This window comes from Lepidothrix coronata, unplaced genomic scaffold, assembly GCF_001604755.1.
Source record: "Lepidothrix coronata isolate B3197 unplaced genomic scaffold, Lepidothrix_coronata-1.0 Scaffold46, whole genome shotgun sequence".
Lineage (NCBI taxonomy): Eukaryota > Metazoa > Chordata > Aves > Passeriformes > Pipridae > Lepidothrix > Lepidothrix coronata.
The window spans coordinates 2,672,280-2,693,389 of record NW_016690226.1 but is presented as its reverse complement, the minus strand read 5'-3'; the positions used below and the strand labels follow the sequence as shown (position 1 = coordinate 2,693,389).

The 21,110-nt window shown below is 47.9% G+C and overlaps 1 protein-coding gene across 4 annotated transcripts in view; it reads left to right on the top strand.

The window, feature by feature from the left end:
• Positions 1 to 9,609, top strand: part of GPR156 (G protein-coupled receptor 156) — a 38,345-nt gene extending 28,736 nt beyond the window's left edge. For all 4 annotated transcript variants that reach the window (XM_017814774.1, XM_017814775.1, XM_017814773.1 and 1 more), the window contains 5 exons: positions 958 to 1,083; positions 1,536 to 1,631; positions 4,447 to 4,683; positions 6,836 to 6,994; positions 7,567 to 9,609. In XM_017814774.1, coding sequence (XP_017670263.1) covers positions 958 to 1,083; positions 1,536 to 1,631; positions 4,447 to 4,683; positions 6,836 to 6,994; positions 7,567 to 8,748 — 1,800 coding nt within the window. In that variant the 3' untranslated portion in view covers positions 8,749 to 9,609. The remainder of the gene's footprint in view (positions 1 to 957; positions 1,084 to 1,535; positions 1,632 to 4,446; positions 4,684 to 6,835; positions 6,995 to 7,566) is intronic.
• Positions 9,610 to 21,110: the final 11,501 nt, after the last annotated feature.

The window sequence follows — 21,110 nt, the reverse complement described above, 5'->3', positions numbered from 1 at the left end:
GAACAGCAGATAAAAACTGGCACAGGACGGGGATGGATGCTACAATCACAGGTCTAGTTTCATGCCTAGCTGTGCATGGGCCCCTCGTTTATTCCTGAGCAATGAGGCAAGAGCTTTTCCACTCCACAGGTAAGCAGGTGCCCTGCCAGGCTGCCTGTTCCCCTGTGGAGTCACAGCCCCATCACTGAGCAAGGTCTTGGTCTTGTTTTACATCAACCCCATGCCTTCATTAAACTACATGCCAGTATTTGTGTCCTGGGCTGGGCTGATTGTTTTTGTGGGATGAATATAAACCAGGTATCCTCAAAAGCATCTCATGTAGGGCCGTCCCCAGATGCATCTCATCTCTTGAAGGGAGGGAGGGAGCACTAGGCACTCCTCTGCAGCACTTAAAGAAGGGGAATCAGCAGCTGGGAGGGAAATGGGAAATTTGTTCATGTAACAGTGCATGTAACTTAGAGCCTTCAGTGGCCACTTTCCAGTGCTGAAAAAGTAGGTCTCAGATGAAAGGTGAGATGAGACGGTTTGCAGGGGAACTGGGTACCAGCAAGGAGTCCCATTCCTGACACACCAGGATCTGTGTTAAACTTTCAAAATCATAATACTACCAGCTTTTTTTCCCCACCCTTTCTGTCTCTGCTGGTGATATGGACATAAGGGATGATAGTCTTGTTTTGGAGGAACTGTTTTCTGTCACAGCATGTACCTGCTATCCACACCATCAGGGAGGGTTTATGCTTGGCCCCAAGCCTGATTAGGTCTCCAAGAGTTTGGGAGCTGGAGACAGAGATCCTGTGGCCAACTCTGATGTAGGTGAGCCACTGGATTCCCCTCTGGGTGAAGTAGTAGGATAGACATGTTGCTTGAAAGAAACAACTAGAAAGGGACCCAAGGGGATGGAGGTCATTGGTGTCCATTTGCTCCCCAGAGTACCTTTTACTTCTTGTGTGTTTGCAGATTATCAAAGACCTCCAGTTGCTGGCAATGGTGGCAGCATTGGTGCTGGCAGATGCTGTGTTGCTCTTGACGTGGGTATTTGCCGATCCAGTCCAGTGCTTCCGAAGCCTCGGCGTCTCACTGCGGGTAAGGGGATGAGGAGGGGTGGTGGAGGGTTTTGCCATGTTCTGTCTGAACTCTGTGGACAAAGTTGGTGGATGACCAGGCATTTGGAGGTGCTGTTTGAAAAACAGTAGAAAGAAAAACAAGTCAGAAAAACTTCTGGTCACTCTGGGTTGGGTTTTTGTTCAGTCTGTTACAGAGGTGAGGGTCCACTGCAAAATTTCCAGGTCTGTGCAGATCACGTGGTTGACACAGGGAGGGGTCCATGGCACCTGCATATGCTTTAGAGAAATGTTTAACCAGCCCTGTTGGCAGCAGAATGCCAAAATCTTCCTTGCTTTAACCTTCTGCCCCTGGTAGCACCAGCTTTGGCCTATCCTTTTAGACATTTGCAGAGAAGACCGGCTTAGATGTGTCTGCCTCTCAGTCTGTGCCCAGGCCGCAGCCTTCACTTCAGTCTTTCCCTTGCTTTCTAGGCGACAGAGAAAGGCATGACCTGCTCCATGAACCGGGTGCAGTCCTGTGCATCACTCTATTCTGATCTTTGGCTCGTTCTCATTTTAGGGTTTAAGGTACGTAACCTCTTGATCGATTCTTGAATTATAACTCTCTGTCTTACAACATAAACTGTTTAGCAGCATTCGTTGTTTCGCTGCCCTCCCAAGCTACAGGCCTATTGCAGATTCCAGCTACTCCTGTTCATCTCAAAAGCCCTCCTATTTCCAGTCTGTCCCATCTTAGAAAGTGTAAAAGCCCTGTAAGCCACTTTTTCCCTGCCTCATTATCTCTGTTTTGTACACAGTGCACATACAGTCTCTCTATTTCTCTCCCTGCAACCCCCTGTGCCTCATCTATCTCACTTCTTAAAACTCATGTCTTGCTGTTCTCTAAAGTGCACTCTTTCCATAAAGCCTCAGAAGGCCGTCCAGTGCAGTGGTGCACCATGTGGCTCAGTCCCTGAGTCCTCTGACTCCAAACCAAGGAGGTGCCGATGACAAGTGTTTGCTCCCTGCCTTTACAGGATGTTTATCGGCTTAATTATACCACCAGGGTGCACTTTCACTGGTGGAGCTCTGCACATGGCCATTCTTATTCCAGAAGTGTTAGTTATACCGATGTAACTATGTAGGTGTAATTACTGCTGTAATTATCTGTGGTCTCATGTGTCTCTGGTATGGCAGAAGCTGGACACATTTCAGAAAGCTGATGTTGATGAAGCTTGTGAGATCACAGCCTTTCTGCAGTAATGGCTTCATCTCTGTGCAGTACCGGCAGTTCCTTTGTGATTCACTGTAATGTAATACTCGCTGACCATCTACCCAAAATTGTAGGAAAAAGAGCAGAAAGGGACCTTACAACACAGCCAAGTCCTCCTCTCTACACTTGATTTCAAAGACATTAGTGTAGCCTGTCCTTAGAAGTCCTTTGGTATTGAACGTAGGTATTCTCTGGGTTTTCAGTGCTGTGTCTCCACCTCTGATTTTGTCTGCAGTTTTTGTTAGGGTTTAGACAGGTAATGTCTTTGCCTACAGCTCCTACAAAATGCTTTCTGAAATAAAACATTCCCACTATCAGTCCCAAGTAATATTTTTTAGTGTTGTGTTGTATCTGACCCTGTCCCCTTCTGCCTGCTGGGGGTTGTGGAGTTATTTCCTTAGTACTTTCTCTGGAGTTAGTTTGGATTTACACTAATGTGAGAGTAGGCTTTATTTCTGTGCGTACATAGCACTTCTTAGCATCCACAGCATTAATGTGCTCAGCCCTTTGGGAAGCCACTCAGTGTATTATCCTGGTTTTACTGGAACAGAGCAATGAACAGAAATTATTTGCCAAGGACATGCCTGGAATTAGGAGCAAAATTCCCTGCTCAAGATTAAAATAAACAAACATAAATAAAAAAAAATAAAATAAAAAAAAGTCCCGTGCTTACTGAAAGTCCTAGTTTACTAGACGGCAGTGCTGTTGTCTGTGTCCCAGATAGACTGTATGAATTTAAATGGGACTTTGGTGCTGATTATTTTCTTGCTCAGGGATTAGAAGCTGACTTGCCTTTGGGCCATTTGGAGGTGCCCCATGGTGGACATGGTTATGATCCAATTCACATTCTACAAAGCAGAGTCAGGTGTCGGCCTAGTTCCCAGTGAGGCAGGTCTCTCTATTACAGCCCCGCCTTGAGAATCTGTGGTGCTCTGAAGTTGCAAGTCTCACCAAAGACTATGGACATGAACCTCTCTTGCCCGTGTCCCTCCAGACCTTAACCCTGGCAGTGGTCATCATGATCATCAAGCAGCCACAGCACAGAGGGTCCTGAAGAGTCTAAAAAACATCTGCACTCAGGTCACAAAGCACTTCTTGGTGCCCAAGTAACAATAACTCTTAGTAAACTAAGGCAGACACGGTTACACTTACTAGGTAGCATAGGAATAATTTAAATCATATTCTCTGTATTCCAGGCTGTTGCAGGTGCTTGGGATTTTGTTAGGTGCTATTTCCAAATGATCCTGAAGGCAGACCATACCCTGCACTATGGAGGTGGGCAAAAGATACTTGGTGTTTCCTGCTAGTGTCCCCTGGAGAAGGAAGGGTTCATCCTGCTGGATAGTTTAATCTTGAAAAAGATTAAACTATCTTGGAAAGATACATTTAGGGGACACTTGAGGGCCAGTGTGGTGAGGCAGCCTGCTCTGAAACAACTGATCTGCTCGGGGGGGGGGTGTCAGTTCCTCTGTGTACAGAGCACTTCTTTAGTGCCTTTCCCTTCTGCTGGAGTCAGGAAACAGCAAAGGGAAGGGAGAAGAATCGCACCTGGTAGTTTCCTGGATTGCTATTTAAAGAGGCAACAAGTACATCCTCTTTCCTCCAGTCTAAACCGCCATTTCTTCTTGCCTTTTTCTTCTGAATGTCCTTCCGAACATCCTTCCTGCTCCTTCAGAGGTATGTCATTGCTCCTAGACGGCACCCCACTGCTGCATCCCTGCAGGGACTTCTGTCTCCTGTTTGTCTGTCTGTCTGTCTATCTTTGCTTCTCCTGCTCCAGGCTGCCCAAGGGGCGGGTTTTGTGTCTTATCTCTCCTGGCCATCCCCTGCTCTGTGGCATCACCTGCTGACCTGACCCTCATCTCACACAGCTTGGTTGGGACTCCCGGTGCCGACGGGCACCTTCCCTCCTGCCCTCTCTCCCCAGCCCCACTTCTGGCCCGCAGCAGTGTGCCGGGCGTTCGCTGCGGCGTCACCAGCGCGCACTCAAGGTCTGCATTATAGATCAAAGAGCATTAATTAGGATTGCACTGAGTGTATCTGAGCTCACCGGGCTTGGTTTGAAGTGGGGGTTGACACCATCAGGCTGTAATTTTCCACACTCTGGAAACCTCTTTTTTCTGCTTCCAGAGTATTCTCCTGCTGTATGGGACCTACTTGGCCGGTCTGACCGACAGTGTCAGCTCCTCACCAGTCAACCAGTCCTTGACACTCATCGTTGGGGTCAACCTCGTTTTCCTGGCTGCTGGCACTATCTGCTTAGTTCATCGTTTCTTCCGTACTTGGCACAACTTGCTGTTTGGTTTTACCTCTGGAGGAATTTTTGTGTGTACAACCACGATCAACTGCTTCATCTTTGTCCCACAGGTATCTTCCACCTCTATCCTGTCACTTGGCTGGAAACGGGCACATTTTCAGAGTTTAACAACAGCAGCCTTGTGGGCCAAAGCACTTACTTTCCTGCTTTTTTCCCCAAACGTTTGGGCTCACCTGCACAGCTCATCTTCCAAGCCCCCCTGTGGCTCTGCTTCCCCAAGCAAATTCCTGGAGTATCATAGAATCACAGAATGGTTTGTACTGGAAGGGACCTTAAAGATCATGTAGCTACAACACCCCTGTTATGGGCAGGGAACCTTCCACTAGACCACATTACTCAAAGCCCCATCCAGCCTGGCCTTGAACACTTCCATGGATGGGAGATCCACAACTTCCTTGGGCAACCTGTTCCAGTATGTCACCACTCTCATAGTGGAGAATTTCTCCCTTTTATCTAATTTAAACCTATCCTCTTTCAGTTTAAAGGCATTCTCCCTTGTCCTATCCCTATGTGTCCTTGTAAAAAGTCCATCTCCAGCTTTCTTGTAGGCCCCCTTTAAGTCCTGGAAGGTTTCCAAGGAGTGCAGGTGTGTTGAAGAGCTGCTGCTCAGAACCTTCCTGCAGGAATGTGCCACAAGTGGTAGCCACGCAGAGAGCATAGGTGGAGGCGAGGCAGTAGCTGGTGTTGTCCTCCAATGTGGGTGGTGGGATCTGTTCTTCATGCGCTTGTCCTCTCCTCATACCTCACAGGCCCACTCCCACAGAAAGTTTCTGCCCATGGCAGGGATGGAGCTGGGCTCAGGCCATCCAGATGGCCTTGCCAGGCTCAGAGACTTTTCTGCTGCTGGTGATCCCCAGGAGAGGCTGTCCTCCTTTGTGCTTTTAGAGAAGGAAGGTGGGCTTTGCCATGAGTGAGGAAGCCTTTTGGGGTGAGGTGAGGCTCTTCTGCTTCCCATGTCCTCCAGGAGCAGCCTAGTGTGCCTGGCCACCATGTTATTGGGAATAATGCTCCCATTGTTACAGGGAGAGGAAACAGTTGTTTACTCAGTTGAATGTCTGAAGGGATGTTTGGGCTCAAGGACATGAGGTGAGAAAGGGAGGAAGAGGTGAAGCTGAAGAAAGAACACATCTGTGCAAGGGAGGGCTCAGGGGATCTCAGTAATGTATATAAATACCAGTGGGGGTGGAGTAGGGAAGGGGGAGTCAGGCTCTTCTCAGTGGTGTCCACTGACAGGACAGGGGACAATGGGCACAAAATAAAACACAGGAAATTCTATTTAAACATAAGAAAAAGGTTGTTTTTTTCTGTGAAAGTCATAAAGCACTGAAGCACGTTGCCTAGAGAGGTCCATACTTGGAGATAATTGAGGCCTGGCTGGACACAGTCCTAGGCAGGTTGCTCCATCTGACCTTGCTTGAGCAGGGTGTTTGGACTAGATGATTTCCAGAGGTCCCTTCCTACCTCAGTTGAGGCAGTGTAACTGCAGAGTCCCAACCCCTTAGATGAGCAGCCTTTGGGAGCAAGGATCCAGTCTCCCTCTGACAAGCACCAAACCTGCAGGCGATGCTTTGCCAAGTGCCGGGTCTCTCAGACTGAGGGCAGAGGAGCTGATGAACTGTACTTGCACTCTGCCTGTACCATTTTTCTGTGGGAGCCTGGGGCCCTTGAACATTTTATTTAACTTGGATCTTTTAATTCATTACCTTGTTTTTCCTAATGGGCTTGCTTTTCTATTGCTCATCTGAGATCAATAAGCAGCTGGAGCTGGGCTGCACAAGGCTTCCATGCAGACACTAGATGAGAAAATAGGTACTAAGCATTACTGGTTTTCAGCCTGTCACCAGTGATTCAGGGATAAGGGGGCATGCGTGACACTGTCTTTGTCTGTCACAGAGTCAGGAGGGGGGAGAAGAGGGAGGGGGCTTTTACAGCGTGCTTAGAGGTTTCAGTGCAGACAGGCACTGACTCCTCTGCATTAAAAGCTGGAGCCAGACACAGGGTAGGGCTCAGATGGGTGGGAGGCTCCAAGTGACACTGCAGCCCGTCGCCGAGCCATCTCTTGCCACTGGTCTCTGCTCTCCTGTCACACCCTGCCTTTGTCTCCCCCTCTCAAGTCCCTTTGTCTCCTTCGCGCTTGAGCTGTGCCTGCCTCCCGCTGTGTTGGCAGGGGCTCTGCAGATAACATCCTCTTCTACTCCCTAGCTCAAGCAGTGGAAAGCCTTTGAAGAAGAAAGCCAAACTGTGAGCCACATGGCAAAATATTTCACCAGCCCAAGCAGGAGCTGCCGCTCGGTGTACAGCGAGGAGCAGCTCTACCAGCTGATAGGGGAGAAGAACTCCATGAAGCGGCTGCTCACCGAGGTACAGGGCTCTGCCAGGCCCCCTCAACCACACCAGCTTCTCTCCTTACCTTTTGTGGGCTGAAGGCTTTGCAGGGTGGGAAGCCTTTTTTTACACTCCTATCCACGCTGGTGATCCCTCACCAGCCTCTTCCTTCCTGACGGGAAGAGCTGCTTTGTTTTGTCACATCACTCTGCACTCCAAAGCACCAAAATTTAGGCATAATCTGGAGGGTTTAAAAAAAAGATCTGTAGGGAGAAGTGCAGGAGAGCTTGGTTGCCACAGCCTGGTCAAACCTGGTTAATTTAGAGGGCAGATGCTCTGTTTCAGAAAAGCCCCCAGCCTCCTGTTCTCTCACCTGCACTGCATAGATAGAAGCACCCCAGCTTGGAGAGCTGCCTGCCCCAGTGACCCCCTTCCCACACTCCCATCTGGAGGCCTTCAGGGGAGGATGAGGTCACACAGGCTGCCAGTGTGGCTCTTGCCATGCAGAGAGGGGCGATTTGTTTTCTAGCAATGCCAGCTTCCAAGCTGGCAGTGTTTTCATACCCTCTGCCTGCCCCGTGCCTGACAGGCTTATTTGTCTGACACAGAAAAACGCCGTGATTGAAAGCCTGCAGGAGCAAGTGAGCAGCGCCAAGGAGAAGCTGATGAGGCTGATGTCTGCGGAGAGCGACTGCAGTCCCCGTGCCTTGCCCGCAGCTCCCAGCACCTGGAGCTCAGGGGGGCATGGGGATGCACCAGGGGACCGCTGCCCCCCGGATCCAGAGAAGGATGGGTGGCAGCCTCCCTGCTCGCTGCATACACCGCCTCTTTGCAGCAATCCTCAGACCCTTCAGGAACATGCAACCCACGAGCCTGTTTGCTCTCAGGTGCTGCTTTTTAACGCAGGGGGCAGCACTGAACGTGGCCTGAAAGATGTCCAGGAGCGTGGGACACCTGCAGAGCAGGGGCAGCCTCCGGAGCAGCTGCCAGGCCAGGACAACTCAAGTGGTGTAGCCTGGGAGTCATCCCCCAAAGTCAGCTATATAAACAGTGAGAAGCTGTGGGAAATTTTGCAAGAGCTAAGCCTGGACGGCAAAAACTACAGCCCGGCCTTACCTGCAGGACCCCCACTTGGCAGCCGGGGCACCCCAGGCGACCAGGGAGAAACATGGGGGGGCCAGGACGGCTACCCAAGCATCCACACACCCCTCAGCCCCTACCTGGCAAGGCACCATCGGAGAGTCCCTTTACCCCCTGCCTCCACCCACTTCCCTGGACATGTATCCCCTCGTGCCAACCAGAGGGTGAAGGAAGTGGGCAGCTGGATCCATAGAGAGTCAGCACACATGTCCCTGGAAAGGGAAGGGGAGATAGCTGGCAGAGGGTTCCTTCACCCCCCAGCACCATCCTCTCCAGCCATCCCTAGGGAGGTCTGCCTTCAGCCAGAGGGGTGGCTAGGATGGCCAGAGTCCCAGGGTGCTTCATCGTGCATCCCGCAGGAGCAGTGGCGGTGGCGGGGCACCCCAAGGGGACCTGCTGAGCCTTCCCTGCGCTCACTGTACTACTACCCAGACTCTGACTCCAGCAGCAGCAGCTCTGAGGAGATGTTTCACGGCTGCCACCGGCCCTGCTGCGAGGTCTGCTTCCAGAGCCCACGTGGCTCCCTGGACAGCAGCAGCACGGACACGGACACAGAGCCCAGTGACTGCATGGACCACCAGGCAGAGCACCACAGTGGGCCCCAGCCTGTGGTGAATTTCAAAGACGATCTGAAACCTACCTTTGTGTGACTGGGAGCACCCCTGCCCCAGGAGCAAGTGCCCTCCCACCCCTGAAACACTGCATGTTTTCAGCAATGCTAAAGCTGCATGTCATTCTGGGGGATGTACCTTTTTTCTGGAATCTGGGGATCAGGAATAAACCTTGCCCCGTTCTGGGTTGCAGTGTCAGCTCCAGCCTGATCAGCCATGACTGCAGACTGAGTTTGGCTGAGAGTGGGTTGGAAGCACTCAGGGAGGTGGCTGTGCTTTTGTCCTGGCTGCTCTGGGCAGAGATACTTGGCACTTCTGTCGTTCCTAGTGCTGGCAGTGGAAAGACTGGGGCTGGGTGGCCTGTGAGAGCCCACACTTCATCACCTCAGAGGGCTTTCCCTGTGAGAACTGGGTGATTTGCACTGGCAGGGAGCAGCACGAACACACATGGCTTCTTGCACACAGCATAGGTACAGAGAGAGGACTCCTTCCTTCCCCCGAGGCTGCTGATAGAGAGCCTCCCACTGGCATCATACCCAGCCGGGTGCAGAAGCAGTTGCAGGCTGCCACTCACCTCGGGCGTGTTGCTCTTGGGCAAAGCAAGGACCTTGGGGTGGGGTTTGTACAGGAACCTTTTGGATTTTGGTGCATTTTTTGTAGCATATGAGTGAGAAAATCGAGTCCAAAGGTGATGTCCCAGGAGGTGTCTTCACATTTTGTATAGTTCAGGTGCATGGTTATAGATGAGACTCAGGTCAGAGCTGAAGAGAAAGGTAAGCTAATGGTTGTAAAGGAGGATATGGAAAGGTTTTTCTTTTTTTACCTTGTTTTCTGGGGCTTGTGTCCTTCTGTATGTCTTTGTATGGATGATGTAGTTGGAATAAGGTTTGTTTAAATTAATATGCTCTGTTTAATTTTTATCTTAGAAATACCAAGAAGAGTAAATCCAGTGTGCATGCCTTTTGGGGGATATTTGTGACAGCATTTCAGCAAATTGTTGCCTCCACAGGAGTTCAGGATGCTGAGACCTGACACTCAGTGCAATAAAAACCCTCTGGAGAAAGACTTTGTTAAAAGGGCAGGTTTCAGAGAAATCCCAATCCCAGTTCTGAACAAAGCATGTTAGCACTGCCCTCTCTATTAGCCATTACAATGGTGAAATCCCTCACCTCTGTGTCCCTTCACCAGTGTCACCTTTTTTTCTCCCCTTTTGTCTCTGCGTTTTTCCAAGCTTGCATCAAGGGCACATCACCAAATCCAATAGTCTTATGAGAAACAATATTCCCACAGCCCCTCTTTGCTTCTAAAAATGTAAACACTCCAGACAGAAGGTAATCTTTTTTTTTTTTTTTGGTCACTTTTTGCTAATAGAAACCATTTTTTTCGGTTTCTTTTACAGCTGTCTGAGCACTTACGGTTCTGGCCTCGCTGTGAAATGCATTGGCCGGGGGTCCCCCAACTGTGCGGGGCAAACCCGGGAACTCGGGGGCTCCCTGCAGTGGGACTCGGGAGCTCTGTCCCGGCGCCTCCCATCCGCCTGCAGTTCTGCAGCGCTCGCAGCAGGTGCTGCTGGTGCCACACCGGGTACGCCGGCATACACCAAGTGCCCCACGCGGTGCATCCCACGGCATCCCCACGCTGGGAAAACGGGTGGGACAGGGATGCTCTAGGGACCCTATTAACTATGGGGCAAAACCACTTTTCCCCACCCCCCAAGCATATTTAGAACAGCACTTTGCTCTGGGGCTGGGAAATACTGCAGCAAGGTCAAAGGAAATGATCAACCATGACCCCACCTGGAAGCGGCTGATATAAAAATTAACTTAAAATCCACAAATGAATGCAGAAAAAACTCTCTGGAGAACTTTGAACCTATGGGTTATTTGGAAACTCATCACTGGAATTTGAGGCAATTGCTTTTCTGTGTGGTGTCCAGCAGCCACCACCTGAAAACTGCATGGCATGTGGATGCCAAGAGCGTCCACTATCACAAATAGTGCGGGCCAGCAGGACTAGGGCAGTGATCATCTTCCTGTGTTTGGCACTGATGAGGCCACACCTCAAATCCTGTTTTAAGTTTTGGGCCCTTTCCTTGCTCTTGGCTGTTTAGGAAGGGACAGGTCACAGCTGGTATGAGATGTCTCTGTTTGCCTGCTTGCTGGAGCTTGGCAAGAGCCAGGAAGGCAGGAAGCCTTGAGGCTCTTGTGCCACAACCACCTGCCATTGCTCAGTCTGCCTCTGTTCCCCTGTCAGCTTGCTGTTGTTTAGGAAATAACAGCATTGGTCTTGATTGTGATTGAGCTGCCTGGTTAAAAAAAAAAAAAAAGAACTTTGTTAGCTATGGCAGAGAGGGATTAAGCCAGGCTCTCTGGGACAAGAGTACTGACTGTTGGTGTGGAAGTTTCCCCACTGCCTTGTGTTGGTGTTAGAAGCTGGGATCTGTGGGAACCTCTTGCTCTGAGCTTTGATACCAGGGGCAGTTATTAGAAATAATGTGTGTTTGAAAGTACTGCAACAGGGAAAACTCTCAGGTGTCCTTCACCCTGAGTAACCAGACTGTGCAAGCCATGGAGACAGTGGCTGTACAGTGATGCCACATCTGTGCAGGTATGTTCCTGCAACGCAGTGGGGAGCAGCAGACAGAGGCCCAATGGCTTCAAGTAGCCTGTGCTGCAGGTTTTGAGAAGGTGAGGAAGCACCCACATCTGTATGACCTCCACAGGTCTGGAAGAAGCCTCAGAAAAGTCTTCCTCAAGTCCAACAGCCATGAGGGCTGTGGAGAAGTGCTCTCCTCCTGAGCAGTGTTACTCTCCTGAGCCCAGAAAAGGGGCCTATCTCTTACCTTACCCAGTTTTTCATGGCCGCCTTCTGCTTGGCCTCTACTTCTAATTATGTACTACCGAAACTGCAGCTGCTGCTGTTACCCCAAGGTCTGCTCTCAGAGCCAGAGTGGCAATGCTGTAAATATCCAGTTGTGAGGCATCAGTGTAAGCTGCATCCTGCTTGCTGGCCTTGCGCTGCAGAAAGTGATCTCATCCTTGGGGAACTCCTAGGAGACAGGAAAGAAAACACCATCTAAAAAAATTGTGTATCCTGGGACAGTGGGAGAACTGTGGATGTTTTAGCAGTTGATGTTAACTGCGGGAACTTTCCGCTACATTACATGGTCATGCCCTGTGGACATGATCCCTGCACACACTTGGCTGAGCAAGTGCATGGGATAGCACCACATGGTTCCAAGTACTGAGTTTCTTTCCCACATTGAAATAGTGTATTGAAGCTGCTGGAGCACATTCACCTTGGAGTGTGTACCTCTCTGTTTACAGTGAGGCTTCTTGCTTTCATACCCACACACCACCACCCTTCCCCTGTGTAGAGGAGCCTGTAGCTCAGCTGGTTTTCTTCTAACTCAGGCATTGGTAGCTGTATGCTTTGTGCTGTCAGAGCACAATTATTTACATAAGGTTGGTGGTTTTGGTTTTTTGTTGGTTTTGTTTTTGGTTTTCTGGGTTGTTTTTTTTTTTTGGGGGGGGGGTTGATTTGTTGTGTTTTTTTGTTTTTTTTCCTGGAGGTTCTTGAAGACAGGACAGGTGTGAAGGACTTTGTCCCGCCAGGCAGCTAGATAAAGCACTCTGTGATTCAGCATTTATTGCACCCTACACAGATTCCTCTGTTATCATACCAATAGGAATGTGGGGCTAGAGGGGATCTCCTAGTCGTCATATTTCCCGGCAGTGACAAGCACTGAGTCATAAAGTCTCTCTTGTTAATTTATCACAGTCCATCTTAAGAGTCATTGGGAATTTTCTTGGCAGGTTATTCCAGAACCTCACTTTCACAGAAAGAAACTTGTTTCTCATTTGCAGCCCACATTTTTTCATAGCCTATTTTTGTCTACTTGTTCTCATGCCAGTGCTGTCTTCTAGTTAGTAGCTGTTCTTCCTTCCCGTTCTCCCAACCTACTCTCTTACATGCCGATGAAGAATGTGGCATTTTCTTCCCAGGATCCCTGGTCTACTTGGAGAAGAGACTCTCTATTTTTAGTTCCCTCTAGCAGCTCATACCTACTCCTCTTTCAGTCTGCAGGAAGGGAGAGCCCTGGTTTGCCTTTGCAGCCATGTGAGGATGGCTGTATACACTGCTCCATGCTTCCAGCAGCAGAGGAGTCTGGCAAGAGTTTGGCAAGATGCTGGAACAGGATCGCGCTCACTTTGGAAAAGAGAGCACATGAGAAGAAATAGTCATTGGTAGTCAGGGCATCAGAAAGGCAGGCCAGAAGCAGGCAAAATTCCTGTAGGTCATCAGGAAGCTGAAATTTTCTCTGCAAGTCTGCAATGTCCCTGGGGTTCCCAGCACCCATTGGGTGCTATATTTACCATCAGTATTTTAATATACTCACAGAAGAAGGCCTGACCATCCATGTTACTTTTCAACACACCTCCTGAAGAGCTTTTACTTCTTGGAGTTTCCCATGGCTTAGAAAATCCATAATGACCTGAATTCCTTAGAAAGCCCCTGGTACCTCTCAAGGGGTTTGTTCACAGGAAGGGAAAATGAAAGCTCACCCTCTGCAGTGTCCTGATGACATGATCCAACACAGGAATAGCATGGATGTTTTATTGGACAAGGTGAATATAATGAGCAAGGCACCCTTCTGGAGTTGTGTGCTGGTTTCCAGGCAATTACATCTCGTATCTAACCCAAATGAGTCGGGTGATATTTCGAACCAAAGAGAACGGCAGGAATAATATTAGCTGATGCAATCGCACCTTGAATTTACAGCAGTGCTAGGCAGATCCATGAACAGTGGGATACTCTGTACATGATTACAGCAAATTCAAGCCCTTGTTTGAAAGCAGCTGGATTTTAGTTGGGTTTTTTGGAACAGTCCTCAAATATAGGTGGTAGATAAAGACTTCCTTTCCTCTGACAGGTGAATCTTTCATTTGAGGGTGAATTACACTTTGGCAAGATCAGTTTTTAATTTCCTCGCTATTACAGCCTTTTTCATGCCAGTAACAAAACCGCATTTAGTGCTCTCCTGCTTCTGCAATCTGTTCTTCACAACTCTCCGATGGTGAGGTCTTTTTCCTAGTTCTCCTAATACCTGATAGGAGCCTGCTGAAGTCAGTGGGGGAGGCAGACTCCCCTGTTCCTGGAAGCCCAGCATTACCGGGTACCTGCTGTGCCACAATACAAAACTGTGGGCTAAATACCACCTTCTGATGGAAAAAAGCTCCCAGGCCTCACTGCCTTCGGCCACAACTGCTTGAGGGCATCTGAATTAAGCCTTTAAAGCAGACAAACCCAACAACAACAAAGTGTACCCAAGGATGACATAGGGTCTAAATTACTTGAAGACAAAACTTGGGAGTCAAAAGCCTTGTCTCTTGTTATGCTCATCTCAGAGAGAAAAACCACGGTCTCTTCTGTCTCTCACTGGCACCTGTCATTCAAGTGAACACAAGACCACCTCCCTGAGTTGCATCAAGGCTTCTTCACTGTAGGTTTGCAAAACTGGCTCTGAGTGCTTCACCAGGAGGGCCTAAGAGACCAGTTGACCCATCAAAAAACAGGAAAACAAGAGCGGATGCTCCCAGATGGGCCCTGGTTAACTTCCTCAGATAGCAGGTCTTGGACATCAGTGAGAATCCCAAATGCCCTCTTGAAAAAGTGAGTAAAAGGCTGGGGAAGGTGGAGAAGGAGTTCAGAAAACAATCTGGGGTATCAACAGTGGAGACCAATGTTTCTGCTGTTGAATAATCTGTAGTTGCTCTATGTGGATGGTTTGTTCACAACAGCTGGTTTTAGTGAATTGAATACTTCTCTGCATGTTCATGCAGATGTGTGTGCCCTCACACAGAGGGAAAACATCCCACTTTCTCAAGATCATCCCACCATTTGGAATAATTGGAATTTGACAATTGATTAGAGAGAGACGTAAACCCAGCTCCCCATCAGCAATCTAAGCATCTGCTGAAGCAAGTATGAGATTTCTACCACTAAGCAAAGATTTTTCTAGATAATGATAACATTAGGAACAACCCCACAAGCACGTGAGATACTTCTGGTAAAGCACTTAAATAAAAAAAAAATCCTCTTGCAGCTTTCCACTGGGAAAAATGAGTGCCCTGCGACACATTCAGACCCTGGGCTGCAGGGGGGGCACAGTCCTATAAGGACGCCTCTATGCTGGACACAGCAGGGGCCTATTTATACTGCAGAATTGGGCTATCCTCCCCCTGATCCAGACAGCATCAATCTTACAGCAGCAGCAGGAGGTAAGGTAGGTTTTGCACTGACCACCTACCTTCTGGTACAGCTGGAAATCTAGGAACAATATCGTTTCCAACATTATTCATCAGGTTTCAAGACCGGTGCCAAGCTCTGTGCAGCCAACAGCTGAGCAACAGAGATTTCGTCTCTCCTTTTACAGGATTATTGTAAAATAATTTCCCTCCGTGACCAGTTTAGGCTATTCTAATGCACAGTCATAAATGAAACATTGACTTCTAAAGATCTTCCTACCCTTAGGGTGGCAGATGAAAGAACAGGTCACAGCTTTGTTCTGCCGCAACATGCCTGGAAGTGTTGAGAGACGTGCTTTCATTACAGGGAAATTTCCACTGTCTCATTGGTTTTGCAAGTTTATAACCTACCTGTAGAGCATAAAAGAAATGCTGGGCTGACCAAAACAGGTATAAGACATGGATTTGCTCATGCCATTCAGGCAGCAAGAGCTGTTCTGCTGATGTCTGTGTCTGTGGGAAAGAGCACAGCGATTTCCACCTCTGACACAAACCTTGTGGCTTTTTTCAGCAACTCAGCAAGCGTGCTCAAGCCCAGAATAACAGAAATTCCTTTAATAAACCTGAATATCATCTTTGTAAAACAATGTGATCAGTGAAAGAGAAGTTCATGACACTGTGCTAAGGATGTTGCTCAGATTAATTCAGCTGCTCAAGCAGATTGCTCCTTTAACACTGCCTATGACTTAAGTCCCCAGTATAATACCACTATTTTTATGACTCAGCAGTAACGAATGCAATAAATTAATTCAGGGGATGTTCCAGATAACAAGGAGTTTATCCTGCAGCAAAAAGGTCTCTAATGAAGAGTAAAATGTTAGAGACCCAGAGTATGCAGCAATTAGCAGATTTTGATAATTGGTGAGAATAGGAATGAGAAAAACAAAGGTGAAAGGAAGTGAAATAGATTATGATTGCATTATCTAACAATTAACATTCCTATGCACAGGGATGCATAATATCCCCTGCATTTAAAGGCTGCACAGCATTTCCTATAAAAATATCTTGGATTCACTTGCTTATAATTTTCTAAAAGCTTAAGCATTTACTAAAATTTTCATGCTGAGAGTGCTGAAAAGTTAAAGTGATTCATGACATTTCCAAGAAGGCGGCTAACACAAATGCATTTGTCCCATTTCAACCATGTCTTAGTTTTTTGTCTGAGACACTTCATCTCCCCCACACCATACAAAGTGGAAATCCAGTTTCAATGGGTCTTGACAAAAGCCATCCAAACTGGATCATGCTTTATGACTTTGAAAAATCACAAACCACAAATCACAAACCAGGTCTGTGGAAGCTTATTAGCACTTTGTGGAAAACAACCATCCCCAAATCATCCCTGCAAAGTCCACCCCAGCTGAGTATGCTCCGTGTCCTCGCAGCTGCTGGAGCACCCTGCACTTAGGCTGTGCACAGGTGGTGGCCAAGCCCACCCCACCTGCCAGTCCTTGCCTCACCACTGAGAGAGAGTGCACTGAGCTGAGAGCAAAGTGGGGTTTGTCTCATTAAGGTGATGACCACCACGCTGGCAGTGAAGCAGCATGGCAGAAGTGGTTGTGAAATCCAGTTGTGGGAGAAAAGTGGTAAATCTGTTTGCAAAACCTGTGACTGGGGCTGGAATGGCTGGGGGATGAGGTGGTGTAAGAGGGGAAGGCAGTGTGACTGGGGCAGAGGCAGGAAGATGGGGAGCATAATTTTCTGAGTTAACAGTGAACAGGAATAAGAATAGACAGAAGGATTAAGCCACCAAGGATTCAGGGTTTGAAAGCAGCTGTTGGGCTAAAAATGTGAGGGAGTAGGGGAAAGAGCAGAAGTGAAAAAAATGTGTGATAGCAGGACAAGCCAGGTGGCTGACAGGGGGACAGAGGCAGGGTATGGGCATGACTCAAGGTGGGATGCAATTAGTGGAGCCAAGGGTGGGGAGAGGAGAGACTTGACAATGGTGGGGCAGGGAGCAGAGGAGATAGCAAAGAAGTGGTTTGTTTTCAAGGGGCTGGAAAAAAATAGTGTTGGACAGAACATGGATGGAAACAAGCAAAAAGCTCCTGGTGTCACATACTGCTCTCCAGAGTTTGGAAGGGAACCCAGGCATCCTTAGACTCTCATTTCACCTACTGCCAGCATGTGGATCTGAAAGACAAGCCTCTGGTGCTAGCTAGGAGCACAGCCATCCCTTCCTACTCCCACCCTAACTTTCACTAGTTGGAATGGACACAGTCGATTGGATTGCCTCTCCTGATCCCTGGAAGAGGTCTTCATGGTGAGTCTGTTACAAGGTTGTTAATGAACCCTGTGGATGTGCATATCATGGCATCCTTACTGAGTTGACTTTAAAACAAACTGATCAGGATCCTCAAAAACAGAAAACAGTAATCTGTGCCAAAATGGCTCTGAAATCAAGCATTCAGAAGTTACAGAAGGCTGAAATCAAAATAATGTGTGGAAACTTAATTTGGCTTAATTTTGGCATGTATGATTTTGTGGAAAAGAGGCCTGGAAGGGACCTCAAGGAGCCATCTGGGGACTCCAGTCCATCTCTTTCTCTCAAGGCAGAAACAATTATTCCTAGACGATTCTTGACAAATGTTTCTCTAATCTTTTTTTGTGAGACAGGCGTTAATTACATGATCACATATTTTTTTCTTAATGGCATCCTGCCTTAGTGCATAAAATATACTGGGACCATGCTGGGGAGGAGACTGGGAATGCAGCTGGAGAAAGGACAGGCTCATGGTTCAGCTTGTGGACTGCTGCCCTGGAGAGCTGCCTGTGCTTCAGAGTTCTTGGGTGGTCATATAAATCAGACTTCTCCTGGATGGTCATCAATTGTGTTTTCTCCCTTTTCTGGGTGCACAGTTTGAAAATACTGCTTCTGATTTATGTGTCCGTGCTTGGTACTCTGTTTTGATACACTGTTAGGGCTTTTATTTTACCGCTGCCACCCAAACTGCCCAGACCATGTGGCACTGGTTCCCATAGACTGGGAAATAAAACTGAAGTTCCTCTGCACCTTATTCAGCACTGGCTGTAATATGTCACTCATCTCCCACTTCCCATCTGACCCTGCCCTGGGCGCTCTGTCAGCTTCCATCTCCCCAGACCTTCCTTATTTTGCTGAAAGCACGTGTACAGAATGATGATTCCCAGATCCTTTATGTTTTTTATGGACAACTCCTCTAACTATTTTGTTAAGTTCAGGTTTCTCCATAACTGCCTCATCCTCCGAGGTATATGCATTCGGTGCAATTAATTACACAAATAATGTCTATAATTACCTCAGGGAAAAATCAGTGAAACATCTAAGAACTGAGAGCATACAGGATACTAGGAACTACTGTAGTGGATGACAGAATCATCACAGGATAGCAGAGGATGGAAGGGACCTCTGGAGATCATCTAGTTCAACATCCTCTTATTCACAGAGTTTAGCTACACCCAGTTACCCAGGACCATGTCCAGTTGGGTTTTGTATATTTCCACAGATAGAATCATAGAATGATTTAGGTTGGAAGGAACCTTAAAGATCATCTAGTTCTAACTCCACTGTCACAGGCAGGGACACATCCCACTAGAGCATCTTGCTCAAAGCTCCATCCAACCTGGCCTTGAACTTGTCCTCCACAACTTCTCTGGGCAACCTGCTCCAGTCTTTGACTACCCCCACAGTAAAAAGGGTGTTTTCTGGTATTCAGGTAGAGTTTCATGTGTTTTAATTAGTGCCTACTGCATACTGATCTGTCAGCGGGCACCCCATCTCTCTCCTTGTCATTCCCTTCCACCATATATTTATACACATTGGTGAGATTCCCCCGAGCATTTTGTTCTCTAGGCTGAACATTCCCAGCTTTCTGTGTCTTCCCTCATATGAGAGATGCTGCAGTCCTTTAATCATCTTTTTGGTCTTTTGCTGAAGTCACTCCAGTAAGTCCCTCTCTTTTCGCACTGGGGAGTCCAGAACAGGGCAAAGGCGGCCTTACCAGTGCTGGGTAGAGGGAAAGATCACCTCTCTTGACCTACTGACAATGCTTTTCCTGATGCAGCCTGGGATGTTGCTGTCTGTCTTTTCTGTAAGGGCACACTGCTGGCTCATGGCCAGCTTCATGTCCTCCAGAATCCCTCAGGTCGTCCTTTGCAGAGCCCCCAGCCTGTACAGCATGGGGTTATTCTTCCCCAGGTGCAGGACTTTGCATTTCCCTTTGTTCATCTTCATGCTATTCCTCTCTGACCAATTCCCCAGCCTGTCCAGGTTGCTCTGGATGGCAGCACACCATCTGGTGTGTCAGCTCCTCCTGGCTTTGTGTAATCTGTAAAATTGCCAAAGGTGTACTCTGCCGAATCATCCAGCTCATTAATGAAGATGTTAAACAGTATAAGACCTAGTAACAGGATATACCACTAGTGACTGGCTTCTAGCTGGACTTTGTGCCACTGACCATGACACTCTGGGCCCGGCCATTCAGCCATTTTGGGATCCACCTCACAGTCCACTTATGTAACCCGTACTTTGTCAGGCTGTCTATGGGGATGTTATGGGAGACAGTGTCAAAAGCCTCACACTAAACTCAGTACAAACAACATCGTTGTTCTCCTCTCATTCACCAAGCCAGTTTTTGTGCTGTGAAAGGTTGGTTGGGCTGGATTTCCCCTTTATAAACCCATGCTGACTACACTTGATACCCTCCTTGTTCTTCATGTATTTGGAAATAGTTTCCATGATTTTTTCCTCCATTGTCTTTTTAGGGATTGAAGTGAGGCTGACCAGACTGTAATTTCCCAGATCCTCCTTCTTGTCCTTCTTGAAGATAGGGGTGATATTTGGCTTTCTTCCAGGCCTCAGGAACCTCTCCTGATCACTGTGATCTTTCAAAGAATGGCTTTGGAATTAAATTATTCAGCTTCCTCAGCACTTTTGGGTCCCTTGCTCAGGGGCCTGGCATTGTTGAAGGACATTCTCACCAGTTAGGCTTCCTTCTGGGTCACCTTCCCCTGTTTCCATCTTTTGTACATTTTCTTTTTATGTCAGAATTTAGTCAAGATATCCATGCTCATCCACGCATGCCTTCTACCACTTTTGCTTGATTTTCTTCTTGTCAGGATGAACCACTCTTGAACTTTGAGGAGATGATCCTTGATTGTCAAACAGCTCAACCCTTGGTTTCTAGTTCAATATCTTTCTCCTGGTTGTGAACAGGGCAAGATGTTTCAGAACATGTTATAAATGTTCCCATATGTCCATACTTAAAGAGTGATTTGAATTCAAATAGCATGTTTCATACCCTTTACCAAAAATGGGGTTCAGTACTACCTATTTCAGGTGCTAGTATTATCCAGGTTCTTGCCTGTAGGTGATACCCTGCATCAGTGACTTTCAGAGTCCAGTTAGAAAATATAACTGTCTTCCTGTCACCTAGTGGGGCCCCTGGTGGTCTAGTGGTTAGAGTGCAGGACTCTCACCACTGCAACCCGGGTTCGATTCCCAGCCCCCCGGGCAGATGGAGCTGGTCAGCCTTGTAAGGCAATCCATCTAAGAGAAGGTCACTCTAAACAAACCTACGTCCTGAGACCCTCACTGCCACTGTCCAAGCTTGCTCGGCCCCGGCAGATGAACCTCAGGATTAAAGGGTGGGCTCAGTTCAGCGCACGCTGTGTCTCACCTAAAAAATCCACTGCGCAGGCTCGAAGGGTTAATGACCTTTCCCAAATCTTCGCTCGCGAAGACTGGCCATTATGTCACCTAGTGGGAGGCTTCTTACTCCAGGGGCCACTTACTAGGCAGGTCTTTCTAGGGTCCTTCCACTCCTTTAGGGGAAGTTTAAGAGCAACCCCACTTGAGAACTGGAATCACCTCCTGGAGAAGTCACCTTCCAGTGACTAGAAGACAATTCTACTTTAAATACATGGAATATACAATAACTGCTTAATTCAAAAATACTTCCTTCTACTGCTTTTGAAAGTGCTGCCTTTCCCGCTAATTGCATTGTCCCCTTGCTCCCATGCTATGAGGCAAAGAGAATGTCCTTTTGAACTCAGAATGACATCATGAGCTTGATATGGCTTAAATCCAGTCCAATTAAAAATACATAAATGTGG